Source organism: Hemiscyllium ocellatum, chromosome 23 (genome assembly GCF_020745735.1).
Source record: "Hemiscyllium ocellatum isolate sHemOce1 chromosome 23, sHemOce1.pat.X.cur, whole genome shotgun sequence".
Lineage (NCBI taxonomy): Eukaryota > Metazoa > Chordata > Chondrichthyes > Orectolobiformes > Hemiscylliidae > Hemiscyllium > Hemiscyllium ocellatum.
Window position 1 is genome coordinate 20212016 of NC_083423.1, and position 18287 is coordinate 20230302.

Consider the following 18287-nt stretch of genomic DNA (forward strand, 5'->3'; position numbering starts at 1 on the left):
AATGTCCCCAATTCGTCAATCACTTTACAGCGAATTCACATTGCGTTATAGAAGAACGACCTGTAGTGTGTTATGTGACTCAGTGAGAAATTTTCAACAGGGAACACCAACAAGGCTTTTGAAAATATCAGAGCATTGACGTGGGTACAATTATAATGTTTAAAAAAACATTTGGTTAAGTACGTGGATAGGAAAAGGTTGGAGGGATATGGGCCAGGAACAGGCAGATGGGAATAGTTTAGTTTGGGATTACGTTTGGCATAGACTGGTTGGATCGAAGGGTCTGTTTCTATGCTGTGTAACTCTATGACTCTATATTGTGCATCAGGCCATTCTACAATTGGGATACTGTAATTTGTGATTTGCTGATCGCACAAAACAGGCTAGAGAGATGGAGAGGTGTGGCTTTTAGGGAGGAGGAAAGAAAGAGATAGTGAAAATCCCACAGTGATGGAGAGTATCTGGCTGAGCGATCCAGAGACAAGGGAAAGGCATCTGAGTAGTCAGTGCAGATTTTCCTGTTGCCGAGGTATACCACAGCTTTAGCATTTTTGAAGCTAACTTTTCTGGTTGTTGTATCAGTCACTATCTTGTAGAGACTGGCCACATTACCTAGATAAACATATACGTATAGGATGGAGGCTATTTTTGCATTTGAAACCAACAATCTCTCCAGGGCAATGTCCAAGTGCCCTGATAATTAAAAGATTGTTCCTTTTTCTATACCCTCAGCTCATACAGTGATGAATTCCTCAGCGTGATTCCAAACAGCTGTCCTGAATGTTTTTTCTTTTGATTTATTCTTGGGTTTCTTTTTTAAAAATCATTCACAGGATGAAGGATGATTTATAGCCCAAAGGGCAGTTTGGAGTCAACCACATTATGGTCAGGAGTCACATATAAGCCAGACCAGAAACAGGCAGTTCCTTCCCTAAAGGACATTAGTGAGCTGGAAGGGTTTTTCTCGACAATGCTTCAGGTTAATTTAGTTTCAATGAATTCCAGTTTTTACTGAATTCAAATCCCACCACTGGCCAGAATTTGCACTTGGGCCGGCAGAACATTAACTGGGTCTCTGGATTTACACCACATGCTGCGTCCGAAAGGCTAAGGGAATTGTGGAAGACCCCACACACCCCTTGCTCAAATTCTTCTCCTTCCAGCCATCTGGCAGAAGATACTGGAGCACTAGGTCTCTCACAGCCAGACTGTGCGATAGTTTCTTCCCCCAAACCGTCAGGCTTCTTAATGCTGTATGATTGGACTCTTTTTAATCTGAAATTCTTTGCACGACTTCGAATTAATGCAAGAACAATGTCTATTAATTATCATTCTCTTATTACACTGCCATTTGTGAGTTTTGCACTTCTGTGCACTTTATGCCACTCGTTGTAATGATCGAGTAGTTTGTGCTGTCCATGTAGCACCTTGGTTCTGGAGAAACTTCTGTCTTGTTTTTACTGTATCAGTTGTATATGGTAGAAATGACAAATAAAAGTTACTCTAACAGGAGAAAGTGAGGACTGCAGATGCTGGGGATCAGAGCTGAAAAATGTGTTGCTGGAAAAGCGCAGCAGGTCAGGCAGCATCCAAGGAGCAGGAGAATCGACGTTTCAAGCATAAGCCCTTCTTCAGGAATGAGGAGGGTGTGCCAAGCAGGCTAAGATAAAAGGTAGAGAGGAGGGACTTGGGAGAAGGGCGCTGAGAATGCGATAGGTGGAAGGAGGTTAAGGTGAGGGTGATAGGCCGGAGATTCTCCTGCTCCTTGGATGCTGCCTGACCTGCTGCGCTTTTCCAGCAACACATTTTTCAGCTGTGTCTCTAACAGTCCAGCAATAATACCACTAGGCCACCACCTCCCCTATATTAGACTGGAGATGGGTTGATCTTTATTCTACTGATTTTTGAATGGAATGAAAACCAGGTGAGCTTGACACTAGTCGAACAATTTGCTGCAAAGCTGGAAAGATATCCAACTCACCTTGCTTTTTGGAATAAGATGATAAGCATGACTGACAGTCCAATTTAAAATGTGGAACTAGAGCCGCTGGATTGGATGTTATTGGCAGGTTAAGGAAGCAGTTGGGTTTTTGTAATAATCTGGCAGCTTCCACTTCTTTTCTGAATGAAACCCAGCATTAACAACATTTACTGAACTCACCATTACCATTTGTCATGGTAGAATCTTGAATCAATCACCTCTAGGTTGCTGATCCAATATCAATAATCATTAAGTGAGGCATAATTACACATCACTGTTATAAACCTTTACTCACATATTGGGGAGGAGAATGAAGAAAGATCAATATATGATGCAAATGAGTTTTACGTTTGCCTTAAGTTTCAGGGCAGAATAAAGCAAAAAGGGAAAGAAGAGGGAAGGAAGACCTGAGAGGGATTCAAAGATATTCTGCAGCTTGTACCTGGAGTACCGTTTCCTCCGTTGGACTGCTGTAGGTCACATACTTGGTAGATCTTATATGGCTGCATGGGGGTCTCTTTAGTGCCATCATAAATCAGTTTAAACTCCCTGCTCTTGTTGAGGGCACAGCGGAGGTTTGCTTTCCATTTGGCAGGGTCTGGCCCATCAACACCTTGATGGTATTTGCCCGTCTCCACTGCCCAAGCCTAGTTTTGGAAAGAACATGACGACAAATCAAATATAAAACAAATAGAACTACAAATGACAGCAGGTTGTGTGCTAAATCTCTTGTCTCCAAACTTCTCCAGAACATTTCTCTTTGATCAAACTTTTAGCCCACTCCATTAAATTCTCCTTCTTTAGTTCAATATCTATTATGTTTCCATTAAGCAAATTATGATGTCATACCACTTTATTGGCACTATATAAACCCACATTGTTGCTTTGAGTCAGAAGGTTACGTATTCAAGTCCCTCTCCAGACATTTTGGCACCTATTTTATGCTGATTCTCAAATGCAGTGCTGAGGGAGTGCTATATTACCAGAAGGGTTATCTGTTGTATCAAGTAATGATTCTGAAACATTCATGTTGAAAATAGCATTAGACTCCTCCCAATCTGATGGGGTTATACAGTCTTGGGTACAAAATCAAGGAGTCCAATTCCAGATCCCAATGGTGCTAGATGTGTCTTCTCTGGCTCTTGATAGTCATTGTAATATGTCTACCTGGCATTGTAAATTGTAGCTATTGTTACCATGCAATAAACTACAAATTATTGTTACGACAATTACGTTTTCTCGTTAAGATTCACAGGTGGTTCATCCTCTACAACTGTTAATCAAACAGGCCTCTAAATTCAGTATAGAATCGTAGAATCCCTACAGTGTGGAATCAGAGCATTTAGCCCATCTAGTCCACACTGACTCTCTGACGAGCTTCCCACCCAGACCCATTCTCCCTTTCCAACTCTGTAACCCTGCATTTCTCATGGCTGACCCACCTAGCTTGCACATCCCAGGACACTATAGTGTCCCTGTTATAGGAAGGATATTATTAAGCAGGAGAAATTTACCAGGACGTTGCCAGGATTGGAGGGTTGAGTTATAAAGAGAGGCTGGATAGGCTGGGACTGTTTTCACTGGAGCGTAGGAAGTGAGAGGTGACTTTTTAGAGGTTTGTAAATTTAGGAGGCACATACATAAAGTGAATGGCAGGTGTCTTTTCTCTAGGATGTGGGATTTCAAGTTGGGGCATATTTTTAAGGTGAGAGGAGAAAGATTTAAAAAGATGAGGGTGGGTCGTGTATGGAATGAACTTCCAGAGGAATTGGTGGATGCAGCTACAATTACAACATTTAATTAGAAAGAATGCCTAATCTTCTGCCTTGGGACCTTCCAACACATGGCATCAATGTCAATTTCGCCAGTTTCCTCATCTCCCCTCCCCCCCACCTCATCCCAGATCCAACCATCCAACTTGGCACTGCCCTCTTGAACTGTCCTACTTGTCCATCTTCCTACCCACCTATTTGCTCCAATACCTGCTCCGACATATCACTATCACCCCCCCACCTCCAAAGACCTATCGCCTTCCCAGCCACCTTCCCCCCCAGCTATACCCTCATCCTTCTATTTCTCTCAGACCCCTCCCCCAACCCCCAACATTCCTGATGTAGGTCTTATGCCTGAAATGTTGATTCTCCTGCTCCTCGGATGCTGCCTGACCTATTGTGCTTTTCCAGCACCATAGCTTGATGCATTACACGTCTGGACAGGTTGATTAAAAATAATTGGAAAGGAACAACCCCTAGGGGCTGGATACATCAGCCTGGTAATGATATTATGATTGAATTTTGATAATTTTTTGTGCTAAGTTTCTGTTGATCTTGCAACCTTTTTGTTACAGTCCCACCAAAAGCTGTCTAAACTCCTATTGTTCACTTAAAAACACAGTAGAACAGTGGATTGGTGGCATTCCACTTTCACCACTGGCTACCAGTGATTGGTTCTACAGACATAAAACATCATCTTTCAGATGAGGTGTTAAAAATCCTGCCTGCTCTCTCAGGAAGGTGTAAGAAAGCGCACAGCTCCATTAACTATCCCTGTTGTTCTGGTCAATATTTATTCATCAACTAACAATACTACCTAAACTGATGATGTAGTTACTGACATTGTGTTTGTGGGAGCTTACTTTGTGCTATTTGGCTACTATTTTTCCTAATTTTCAAAAATGTCAACACTTCAAAACCAGCCCTTGACTGTAAAGCACATTCCTGATGAAGAGCTTATGCCTGAAACATCAACTCTCCTGCTCCTCGGATACTGCCTGACCTGCTGTGTTTTTCCAGCGCCACTGTTTCCAACAGTAAAGCACTTTGGGAATCAAGATTGTGAAATGCAATGTCTTTATTACTTCCTTTACATATATATAAAACACTGCTAATGTAGCTCTAACATGTTTCACAAGCTCGGTATGGTATGAACACTGCTGATGTAGTTCCTCACTTCTGAGGAAGGGTCACTCAACCAGAAACATTAGTTCTGATTTCTCTCCACAGATGCTGCCAGATCTGCTTAGCTTTCTCAACAATTTCTGTTTTTGTTTGTGGTATGAAAAGAATTGGGAAAACCAACAAGAATTTTATGACTTTTTAAATAACTGTTCTTTTGGTTATGTGCAAAGATATTATTGTCTGTGTTAAACATCTTGCTGAAAATCCTTAACATAGGTGCATATACCTACAGAACACACAAAAGCAGTAATGGTTTCCCTGCCTATGGGTCAGAAGTAACAGCCTGAAGTGCCAGGATGTGATAACATAACATGTCCAAACAGGTTAATTTAATATTTTTTTAACCACATACCACCAATTGCAGTGGTTCAAGGCAGCTCTCCACCACCTTTTCCAGGACAATGGGTATGGAATAAGCATAACATTCTATCTCCTGATTTCATGCCCAGTGAGTTATCTCCAAATTACTCTGCCCCCAAGTATTTCCACTGAATAGGTGGAAGAAGCAGAACAATTTACAGCAAAATTGTTCAGCACAAAGCAAACAAGAAGCTACCTTGAAAATTGTGTTTTCATCGTCCTGGGTGGGGATGTGTCTGGTAGCATGTCGCCAAGGGATCTGAAAATGCTTCCGTTGGTCATCCAGCCACTGAAGCCCAGGATATTGCCCACTATCCACTTGTGCCAAAAGCCATGGTTTCAAGCGAATCCTGCGTGGTTGCATTGCCATCATTGTAAATTCCTTGGAATGTCTGACCTGAAACTAATGAAGACAATGATATAGTACTACTTAAATATTTACAACAACAACCACTTACATTTATAGCATGCCTTTAATCAATGTTTTCCCCAAGATTTTTTGTTCGTGTGCAGGCTATTTATTATTGGTGTGGGTGCACACTTGCACAACTGATAAGAATTACTTTTAACACAGTAAAACACCCTCAGCGATTCTCAGGACTATAATCAAAAAAGAAATTGTGACACTGAATTATTTAAGGAGATGTTAGGACAGGTTACAAAAGCCTTATCAAAGTGGTGGGTTTTAATTTTAAATTATTTAGGGAAAATTTCTAGAGCTTAGGGCTGAGGCCACTGAAGGTATGTCTGCCAATAATGGACCAAACGAAACTGGGAGTGTGCATAAAAACAGGATTACAGGAATTTAGCCATCTTGGTTGGATGAAGGATTGGAAATCAGACTTTCTGCTTGAAACCCTTTTTCTTTTTGAATACAGAACAAATTTCTAAAAGGAAGTAACAACTTCCTATGGAATAATTCAGTTAGACTAAAAATGAAAATATTATTTACCCAGAAGGAACTTCCTCATGACAAATCAGCTAACTTTGGAAGTCCCTTCAATCCCAAGTTGATAATAACAAAACCCGTCAATAAACACTTATTTTGAATAATCTTTTTGAATCAAATTTCCATTTTTGCTTCACACCAAGAGAATTAATTCACACTTCTCTTTTTCTACAAAACAAAACTGGTATTTTCAGTTTAGAACTCTATGTTGTCATATCCCTTTAATCCCTTTTCATTCAAAAACGGATCTTTCTCTGGTCTTGCATATTAATATGGTCTCGGTTTCAATCATTAGCCTGTAGATTATCCCTATTTTGTCTGCTGTAGCTCCTCTTAATATGTATGTCTCCTCTTTCAAGATGTAAAAAGTGAGGTCTGCAGATGCTGGAGATCAGAGCTGAAAATGTGTTGCTGGTTAAAGTGCAGCAGGTCAGGCAGAATCCAAGGAACAGGAAATTCGACGTTTCGGGCTAAAGCCCTTCATCAGGAATGTTTCCTGATGAAGGGCTTTAGCCTGAAACGTTGAAGTTCCTGTTCCTTGGATGCTGCCTGACCTGCTGCGCTTTAACCAGCAACACATTTTCAGCTCCTCTTTCAAGATTCCTCAATCAGTGGGAACAGTCCATTTCTACCTATCCTATCACACAATCGTTCATAACTTTAAACACCTTCATTAATTTATCCCCTAAACTTTTTATTCAAACACAACCAGTATTGCTTGTCCAGATCTGACCTTGGGTATTTGTGTAAATGTACTTATACCAGGCAGCATACGCAGGAGATAAAACAAATATTCTACAGGTCTGACAGTACTTATGGGAAAGAGCCCAGAGTATTTCAGTATGTTCTGTTTTTATTTCAGATTTCCAGCATCTGCAATATTTTATTTTGGTATATTTATATACATATAAGCTGTGCCATAGTTAGATGCATCTTTGAATCAAGGGTTGTGGGTTCAAGTCTCACTCCAGGACTTTAGCACAAAAGCCAAGGTTGTTACTGCAGTGCACCACTGAGGAGCGGCTGCTCTTATTGCACAACACATAAGACTGAAGCCCTTTCTGTCCCATCGGGTGAATATAGAAAGTCCCATTGGTCTACTTTGAAAAGCAGGGGGGTATATCTATGATTTCTTGACCAACACTTATTTCTCAACAAACATTTTAAAATATAACTATCCCATTGCATTTATGGGAGCTTGCTGTGTGCAAATTCCTGCACTTCAACAAGTACGCCATTGACTGAAACGATGCTGGGATGTCTTGATATCATGGAAGGTACTATATAAATACATTTCTTTCCTTCGTTTTCACATGGAGTCCAAAAGCGTACCCCAGTACTCCAATTATAGCATACTAAAGTTTTATAAGTACACATGTTTGGGTTTCATATTCTACACCTCATGCCATCAAGCCAAGAATAATTTGCTTTTTATAGCTTTATCCACCTCAAGCACTGCTTTAAATTTCCTCTAACCCTAAAACCCGAATTTCCTCTGCTCTTTGACATCACCCAATTTCCCCTCTACACCAGAATGTAGCGATACTTGTATTTAAACTGTGCCATCTCACATCTACTGACATTGAAATCCATCTTCACATTTGTCCATTCCACCATCCTGTCTGTGTTATTTTGCAGATTCCTTTCTTCCTCAAAATTACTTAAATTGCTTATTTCAGTATCATTTGCAAATTTAAACACCTTCCAGTCCTAAATCCAAATCAGCAATACTTTCTGTGAACAGAAGAGATTCCGTTGGGACAGTGCAGCCTATTCCTCACATAATGCTCTCTTTCCTCCCCTTTAACTAGTTTGAATTTAATTTTTTTTATGCGTAAACTTCAAGAAATAACCTCTAGTATGGCATTTTGCCGTAGACTTTCGTGAAGTTTGTTCATCACATTATGCATAACCGCAAACTCCTCAAAGTGAAGACAGAAATTGCTGGAGAAACTTCAGAATATTCTGAAGAATGGCCTCAGATCATTAACTCTCATTTTTCTCCATAAATGCTGCCAGACCTGCTGAGTTTCTCCTAATTTCTGTTTTTGTTTCAGATTTCCAGCATTCACAGTTCTTTGGTTTTACCTCAAATTGAATAATTTGATTAATTGGCCAAGTACAATCTTTCTTTCTGAAGGTTGTCCTTTTTTTTCATCAAAAATGTTTAAAAGTCTGTACAATTCTTCCCACCTCAATTGTTAAGCTTGTTTATTCCATAATTACTTGGATTAATATTAGCTCCCCTTCTGAAAAAGAAACTTAGTTTAACTACTTTCCATTTCTCTAGTAGTTGTCCACTCTCAATAGAACCCTAAAATATAGGGCAGAATTTTTTGAAGGTGAGGTTTTCCATAACCCCACCTGAAGAATTGATGAAGAAGGTATCTCAATAATGTCAGCTGCCCCACAGCCAATTAAGGCTCGACAGGACATTAATCTCTCAAGTTCGAGATGGCTGCAACAATCGAATCCAAGTGATGTCCACTTCTGGGACGACAGACAGACAGTCTCTAAAGAAGAGGAAGTTAGATTCACTGGACTTCAGGTTAATTTGGCATATCAGCAGCATCTGGCTAGCAGGCACCAGGCACAAGGTGAATTAGCCAGGTTTGTGAGGCTAGGGGTGGAGGTTAAAAGCAGGTATGACTTTATGAAGGAGAGACAGACCATCTTATGTCCCTGTCACTTAATGGCCTCAAAAGGCCCAAAAGCGAATAGCCTGACATCTCCCCTCCATAAAATGGAAGACAGATCAAGGCAGGAGGTTATGTAGCATGCAAAATAGGTGCTGCATTTTATGAGATATTTTTGTATATTTTATGTATTTTGTGGAGGTGATAGCCTAGTGGTGTTATCGCTGGAATGTTACCTCAGAGACCCAGGTAATGTTTTGGGGACCATATTTGAATCCTGCTAGGGCAGACTGTGGAATTTGCATTCAATAAAAAAAAATCCGGAAGTAAGAGTTGAATGATGACCATGAAACCATTGTCAATTGTCAGAAAAACCTACCCTGGTTCAGTTAAATCCTTTAGGGAAGGAAATTACCATCATTACCTGGTCTTGCCAACATGTGACTCCAGACCCATAGCAATGTGGCCAATTCTTAAAATGCCCTTGAGGCAATTAGGGATGGGCAATAAATACTGACCTAACCAGCAATGCACTCATCCCACAAATGAATAAGAAGACTCCTTCCATGCTTTCAAGTCCAGGTGGAAACTGTAAAATTTAGTCTATAATGTCTCAGTCTTGTGCTGATTCCACCTTCCTTTCGCTCGGGATATTTGGATGTTTTCCACTAGGTGCTGGTGATATGTTTCCCTTTAGCTTCACTAACTTGTCCAAAATGGGGAACTGGGGCATTTGATTTAGGAACATCTAACTTGTGAATGCGTTCTCATACAGGGAGATTTTAAAGTTCCTTTATATTGTCCTGCGTTGTGTTCTGAAAGCAAACATATAATAGAAAGCAGGAAACCCATACAGTGCTTCACCTGAGGCCCACTGAAGATGTTACCTAGTATGGCGATGAAATGTCTGGAAATGAACCTCCCAGCTCAGTGAGCAAACCAACATCCAGAACCTCAACCTGAGCTACAAATCTTCTCAAAATTGATTTGCCAACAGACTCCATAACAGAATCTATTTGCAGCCTGGGGACTGCTTGTACACTTTTTAAAATTTATATATTATCTCTTATCTTGCTAAGATAAGAAATCAATTTAGGATTTCGTCCCTGCCCAATATCCTCCTTTTGGAAGCTCAAAGCTGTGCGCATAATTATTCAGAAGACAGAAGTATTTACCTCACAGTTTAAGATTCTGAATAGTAATAAGATAAATAACACATTAATCTGTTCATGATGGTATTATCAAAGGAAAGATTTGGCCAAGTCTCCAGAGACCTCACTGCTTTTCCCAATGTAATGCCACTGAATCTTTGGAACAAGCAAGTACGACCTCAGTTTAACCTCTCGCCCAAAAACTGCCATGTAATGGTCTCTTACCACTGTTCTATAGAGTAATCTGAGGAGTACAACTTGAATACATAATGCTCTGATATAGCTGGGACTGAAGTTATGTTAAGAGACTTAGAGAAATGTGTTTGTTCTCCTTTGACAGCAAAGCACAACAAGAGATTTGAGAGTTCAAACTCATGAATGGTTTTGATATATTGGGGATGGAATGGTGGCTCAGTGGTTAGCACTGCTGCCTCACAGCACCAGGACCCGGGTTCGATTCCATCCTAAGGCGACTGTCTGTGTGGAGTTTGCACATTCTCCCCCTGTCTGTATGGGTTTCCTACAGTTTCCTTCATGATGTGCAGGTTAGGTACATTGTGTATGATTGTCCACAGTGTCCAGGGTGTGTAGATTAGGTGTACTAGCCATGGGAAATGTGGGGTTACAGGGATAGGGTGGGTTTGGGTGGGATGCTGTTTGGAGGATTAGTGTGGACTCAATGGGCTGAATGGCCAGCTTCCACACGTAGGGATTCTTTGGTTCTTTGATATTATTTACAGAAATGGCAGTAATCGGAGGATACACATTTAAGGTGTTGGCAGAAGAACTACTGATGGCATGAAGAGACTTCTTTATTAAAATATATTGTTACTGAAAAAATAGATTTTTTTTACATTACAATAAATACAAAACAATACAATTCAAAACAATACAAAGAAAGAACTCAAAAGTTTTAAAAATACCCAACCCGTCCTTATGTACAAATGTATAAATAAATATAGAACAATTTACAATAAAAACCCCAACTAATTAATTTAAAAGAAAACCAACAAACTAATAAATAGTAATAACTCAACTCAACCAACAAGACACTGATATATTCACAGTTCCTCCTCCCTGAATATTGGACTCGTAAAGCACAGTCATTACTGTTATATAAAAACCCTTATTAGTGTGGCAGACAAATCTGTCTCCAGATATTCCAAAAAGGGCTGCCATGTCTTATAGAAATTGTCAGTTTTGTGGCGTACCGTACTAGTGAGAAAATCCAAGGGAATGTAGTCCATAACAATCTACCGCCAACCCGACAGGCCTGGGGGTTTTCGGAAACCCAACCGAGCAAGATATTCTTTCCTGTGCAGATACTGAGGATATTGAAAAGTTTTTTTTCTTGTGCGCACCTGCAGGGAACACACTGGGCAGGCCAAGAGGAGAGATGGGGTCTTTCTCCACCCTTACACCCAAAATCCCCTCCATTGCACCTGCCGTAGTGCTCCAGTATGTTTGAAGCCCACCACAGGACCAGAGACAATGGGTAAGAGTGCCCGTACCAACCCTGCACTTGGGACATGTTGAAGATATCCCTGGTTTAAATTTTGACAAATGGTCTGGAGTCAAGTGGACCCTGTGGAGAATCTTCAACTATAAAACATGGGTCTGATTGCAAATTGATATCTTTCTTGTGTTTTCCCAAATATTCTCCCATGCCTCTGAGAAGACCTCAACACCTAGCTCTCTCTCCCACACCCTGCAGAGTCAATTGAACTCATCTGAGGGGGCACCCCACAATTAATGATATAAAGTGCTGACAGAAAGTGTACTCTTAGCACTGAGTACCCTCCTCTCTGTGTTGGATTTGTAGAGATAAGTCACAAGTGTAGTTTTTTAAAAATAAAATCTCTAACTTGAAAAAAGATGAAAGAGGTCCCTGTTAGCTTGTATTTCTGAGCTAACTGATCGAAGGTCATCATTGTGTCTCCCTCAAGTAAATCGCCCATGCAAGACACACCCCTAATTGCCCAATGTTTGAATTCTGAATCTAATATCCCCAGTTGAAACCCAGTATACTCACTATAGGTGTAAGGGAAGATGTCTTCCCTCTGCCGAATTGCCCTCCATGATTGCACAGTATTGATAACTATTGGGTTATGGCAATAGTCCCTAATTGACCTCATTTTGTCCAAAAACAGCAAGCTAGTAAGGGGGCACCTTGCCCGAGAGATTTTGATATCTAACCATATCCCCACAGGCCCAATCACTCATGTAGAATAAAAGCAAGCTTAGTTGGTAGCCTTTAAAGTCCAGAAGGTCCACTCAGCCCAGTCTGTGAGGCAGTTGCGATTTAGCTAATTTAATGAGGGGTCACTTATGATGCTAAATAAAGGAGCTGAACCAGCCGCTCAGTCTCCTGAATGTTTGGTTATTGAAAGTCAGAGGGAGCATCTGTCTATGGTGTAGTCAATGGGGGAGAATATTCATCTTAATAAGCGCTATCCAATCCAACCCAACCACGAGACTGAAAGCGCCTCTCATCTTTGAAGGTTTTGTTTGATTTTGTCAAATAATTGAACAAAATTAACTTTGAACAGCCAATCCACAAACATGCCCAAACACACAAAAAAAACCCCTGTGACCACTTACATGGGAATCAATATTCGCCCTCAAGACCTTCGTAAGACCGCCCATAGGTATAGCCTTTGATTTTGCAAAATTAACCGTGTACCCCAAAAAGCGCAAAATGCACTGATGCATTGTATCAGGCAAGGTTCCAAAACTGCTAGATTTGACAAAAAAATTAGGACATCGCCAGCATACAACGAAATCTTCTGTAATTTTGACCCCACTTCTGGAGCTGACATATAGGGATCCCTACGAATGGCCTCTGCCAATGGTTCAATCACCGACATAAAAAGTAATGGCGAAGGGGGAAGAGCTGCCCCAACCAGACTTCCTCTATTTTTAAAGGGGAAAAAAAAAGACAAATCCAAACAACACTACTATTTGTACATTCTAAATTGCTCAAATTAGGTTAATTTCTCCACAAAGTCTCCTGCCTTCTCCGACATGTCAAAGAGATGTACAGATTCCACAGTATTTACTGTGGAAAAGGATACGGAATTTTTAAACTGTAGGGAAATAGATGGTGACACCTTGCAAAATGTCTAGGTCACAGAGGAGGAAGTGATAGATGTCTTGGAATGGATAAAGGTGGATAAATCCCCAAGACCTGATCAGGTGTACCTGAGAACTCTGTGGAAAGCTAGAGAAGTGATTGCTGGGCTTCTTGCTGAGATACTTGTATCATCGATAGTCACAGGTGAGGTGCCGGAAGACTGGAGGTTGGCAAACGTGGTGCCACTGTTTAAGAAGGGCGGTAAAGACAAGCTAGGGAACTATAGACCAGTGAGCCTGACCTCGGTGGTGGGCAAGTTGTTGGAGGGAATCCTGAAGGACAGGATGTACATGTATTTGGAAAGGCAAGGACTGATTAGGGATGGTCAACATGGCTTTGTGTGTGGGAAATCATGTCTCACAAACTTGATTGAGTTTTTTGAAGAAGTAACAAAGAGGATTGGTAAGAGCAGAGCATTAGATGTGATCTATATGGACTTCAGTAAGGTGTTCAACAAGGTTCCCCATGGGAGACTGATTAGCAAGGTTAGATCTCATGGAATACAGGGAGAACTATCCATTTGGATACAGAACTGGCTCAAAGGTAGAAGACAGAGAGTGATGGTGGCGGGTTGTTTTTCAGACTGGAGGCCTGTGACCAGTGTAGTGCCACAAGGACCGGTGCTGGGTCCTCTATTTTTTGTCATTTACACAAATGATTTGGGTGCGAACATAAGAGATACAGTTAGTAAGTTTGCAGATGACACCAAAATTGGAGGTGTAGTGGACAGCAAAGAGAGTTACCTCAGATTACAACAGGATCTGGACCAGATGGGCCAATGGCATGAGAAGTGGCAGATGGAGTTTAATTCAGATAAATGCAAGGTGCTGCATTTTGGGAAAGTAAATCTTAGTAGGACTTATACACTTAATGGTAAGGTCCTAGGGAGTGTTGCTGAACAAAGAGACCTTGGAGTGCAGGTTCATAGGTCCTTGAAAGTAGAGTTGCAGGTAGATAGGATAGTGAAGAAGGCGTTTGGTATGCTTTCCTTTATTGGTCAGAGTATTGAATATAGGAGTTGGGAGGTCATGTTGCAGCTGTACAGGACACAGGGTGGATGTGCAAACTCCACACAGACAGTTGCCTGAGCGTGGAATTGAACCCAGGTCCCTTGCGCTGTGAAGCAGCAGTGCTAACCACTGAGCCACCATCACCACCCCTCCCAATTTTATCTATATAAATTTATATTAATATAATAATGGCCCTAAATGAGAAATCCGTAAACAGAGTTCAACAGATAGATAGTTGTAGAAGTTGAACTGCTTTGCTAATGTGAGGGGGAACCTGCCACCCTACCCTTGGACTAGATTACATGTCTACTAGCCTGCTTTATTGGTATTTTTAATGAAGTAGCCAAAGACATTTTACAACCCGGTCATAGGCAAGTGCTGCTTGAACCTGGTCATTTTAGCACAGAGGTAGCTATCATTATGCCACAAGGGCCCTGACAATCTGCTCTATATGGTTGATGTTTTCCCATATAGTATAGTAACATATGCATTTAATTTGAAAAACGGCTTTACAGCACGTTCAGTGCACTGGGGCATCCCAAGATAAAAACAGATGCTATAGAAATACAATTTCCACGATGTGAATGATTTTTATAAACTGTTCCCCATGTCCATTGTAATCAATCACAAAAGTATCAATCACTATGCATTAAGTGGGCCACTGTTTCAGATAAACACTTTTTCAACCTAATGTAGGAACAAATTACTGCAGATCCTGGAATCTGGACTGAAAACAGAAAATGCTGGAAATCACAGTAGGTCAGAGCTAATGAAGAATTATCTAGACTTGAAACCTTAGTTTGCTCTCTCTCCTCGGATGCTGCCTGACCTGGTGTGATTTCAAGCATTTTTTGTTTTCAGTTTATCAACCTAATGGTCACTAGTAGCCACTAGTCCCGTTCTCAGGCCTTTTTTAGTTACAGTAGAACCCCCATATCCATGGATTCGATTTCCACGGTTTACCGTGGCCTGAAAATATTTCACGGAACATTCCAGAAATAATTACAGGGGGCTACTAGGGAGATATGTTTCCATTTAAATGATAGGGTTTGCTACTATCCATACTTTTGGGCATCCGCGGGATATGGGGGGCTACCTGTAATTAGCTCTTTGCATACAGTTATCATCCATTCCTTACAATGGGAAAAATGATATTTAACACCAATGGACTTCCTATAACCAGTGAGGACGTGCATGCCCAACCATGTTCAGCCACTTCGTCAAAGATCTACCTGTCATAATAAGGTCTGAAGTGGTAACCAGAACTTGAATTGACCCTGCCATATAAATACCGTGGCTAAGAGAGCAGGTCAGAGGCTAAATTTCCCATCTCTTGATTCTTCAAAACCTGTCAACCATTTAGAAGGCACAAGTTGGGCGAGTGACAGAATTCTCCCCACTTGCCTGGATGAGTGCAACTCCAACAACATTCAAGAAACTTGACATCATCCATGACAAAAGCAACCAAACTGATTGGCACTCCCGCACCTTCATATTCACCTCCTCCATCATCAGTACACAGCGGAAGAAATATGTACTATCTACAAGATACACTGCGACAATGAAGGCTCCTTCAACAGCATCCTTAAAACATGCAACCTCTGCCTCATAGAAGGGCAAGGGCAGCAGATACATGGAAACACTAACACTTGCAAGTTCCTTTCCAAACCACACACCATCCTGATTTAGAACTTATTGCCATTCTTTCACTACTGCTAAGTCAAAATACTATGACATTTTCCATAACAATAACAGAAATATACCTATACAACATGGACTGCCATGATTCAAAAATGATTTGGAGATGCTGGTGTTGGATTGGGGTGTACAAAGTTAAAAATCACACAACACCAGGTTATAGTCCAACAGGTTTAATTGGAAGCACTAGCTTTCAGAGCGACGCTTCTTCATCAGGTGGTAGTACCTCCTGATGAAGGAGTGTTGCTCCGAAAGCTAGTGCTTCCAATTAAACCTGTTGGACTATAACCTGGTGTTGTGTGATTTTTAACCATGATTCAAGAAGGCAGTTTACCACAACTTTCATAAAGGCAATTATTAATGGGCAACAAATATTGGCCTCTTGGGTGATGCCTATATCCCATGAAGTAATAAAAACAATGTAGCCTTTCTCGTGTCACAAGATATCCTATGAACAGGAACAAATCCCCTATCATTAATAAGTTGCCTCCATCAGGTCCATCACATTCAAACTATGAGTTTCAATAGGCTAAGGACATATTTCAAGTGTACAAATATCTTTTCCCATGCGACTAAAAGGAATATTCTTGGACTTCCAATAGCAATGGTTATACATAATGGAGTGAGATGAACTCCCAATCTATGGTTAGGCAGCAGACATTAGACTGAGTGGTAGAAGGGTCATCTCATGCTGAGGAAGTTCCAGCACTCTGTATACAGTGACCATACCTGGAAATAGCTTGTGCATATATGTTTAATGAAGACAGGGTCAGTTTTCACTGTGATGATCATGGTGGTTCAGCAGCTGACAGGAGTTACAACTCTGGCAATGTCAGTTTAATATTGGTTAGGACATAGTCATTGGTTTCTCCCAAGTCTGGTACAAGGCAGACTTGCTTTGCTTAGAGTTTATAGCATTCTGTGCCCTATAGGCTTTTGCTAGTGAAACATTTTATTTCTAGTTGATAGCAATCACTCTGATTAGCATAATAGTATTCTAAAGAGAGATAAGACATAAGACAGAGGAGCAGAAATTAGGCCATTCAGCCCATTGAGTCTGCTCTGCCATTCACAAGTTTCACAACCTATTCTTCCAGTTACTATCTCAGTCTTAAATATACTCAATGACTTGCCCTCCACAGCCTTCTGTGGCAATGCATTCTGCAAAGTCACCACTCTCTGGCTGAAGAAGCTCCTGCTTACCTCTGTTCTAAGGGGTCTTCCTTTACTCTGAGGCAATGCCCTTGGGTCCTACTGTCTGCTCTCAATGGAAACATCTTCGCAATGTCCACTCTATCCAGGCCATTCAGTATTCTGTTTGTTTCAATTAGATCCCCTCTCATCCTTTTAAACTCCATTGAGTACAGACCCAGAGTCATCAAATGTTCCTCAAATGTTAAGCCTTTCATTCCTGGGATTATTCTCATGAACCTCCTCTGAACCCACTTCAGAGCCTATACATCCTTCCTGAGCTTTGTGGACCAAAATTGCTCACAATACTTTAAACGTGGTCTGACCAGAGCTTCATGAAGCCACAAAAGTACATCCCTGCTTTTATATCATCTGACCCAATGTTGTTTCTTGTTACTGATTTATTTTTATTTCGTAGTAACAAGGCAACTTCAGCCCCTTTGCCCACATGCCTGTGTTTTCAATAGGATGTATATCCTTGGATATTTAGCTCCCAGTCCTGATCTTCTTGCAGCCACATCTCTGTAATGGCCATCACATCATACCTGCCAATTTTGATCTGTACCACATGCTCATTTACCTTATTTCATATACTGCGTACATTCAGATACACCTTCAGTCCTGTATTTACTGTTCCTCTTCTCATTGTCATTCATTTATCCAGTGTGCTTGAAGTTTGATTCTTAATGCTTTCCAAACACTCTGTCCTATTTTCTGTACTGGTGGCTTTAATAACCTCTCCTGAGTTCTCCTTTCTTTTCATTTTTGTCATACTTTTCCAAACAGTTGAATCCAAGCAGCTGTTAACCTGCTGCTTTGTTTCCCATTGGCCATTAAACTTCTTGGAGTTTTTCCCTTCCCTTCCCCCTTACTTTTTAGTTTAAAGATTGACCACTCTATTTACCCTTTGCGCTAGAACACTGGTCCCAGCTCTCCCCAAAATCCTTTCAATCTGGTCAGAAATGTCCTGCACTCTGGTACTGGGCAGGCAACACGCAATGTGGGAATCTCTATCCTGCTTACAAAGGATGCTATCTATTCCCCTAATTATAAAATACCCCCCCCCACAGCTACCACTTGTCTTTTTACTCTCCCCTCTTGAATGGCCTCCTGTGCTATGGTGGTGTGGTCAGCTGGCTCATCCTTCCTATCGCCATCTTATTCATTCACACAGGAAGGAGAGGTACCTCATACCTATTGGACAAGGTCGAGAACTGAGAC

The 18287-nt window shown here is 41.0% G+C and overlaps 1 protein-coding gene across 1 annotated transcript in view; it reads right to left on the bottom strand.

Moving 5' to 3' along the window:
- LOC132826687 (interferon regulatory factor 6-like) overlaps positions 1–18287 on the bottom strand; it is a 45085-nt gene that overhangs the window by 9677 nt on the left and 17121 nt on the right. Inside the window, exons 2-3 of the mRNA XM_060842756.1 lie at positions 5495–5701; positions 2424–2628 (exon numbers count right to left, since the gene is read on the bottom strand). Coding sequence (XP_060698739.1) covers positions 2424–2628; positions 5495–5671 — 382 coding nt within the window. The 5' untranslated portion in view covers positions 5672–5701. The remainder of the gene's footprint in view (positions 1–2423; positions 2629–5494; positions 5702–18287) is intronic.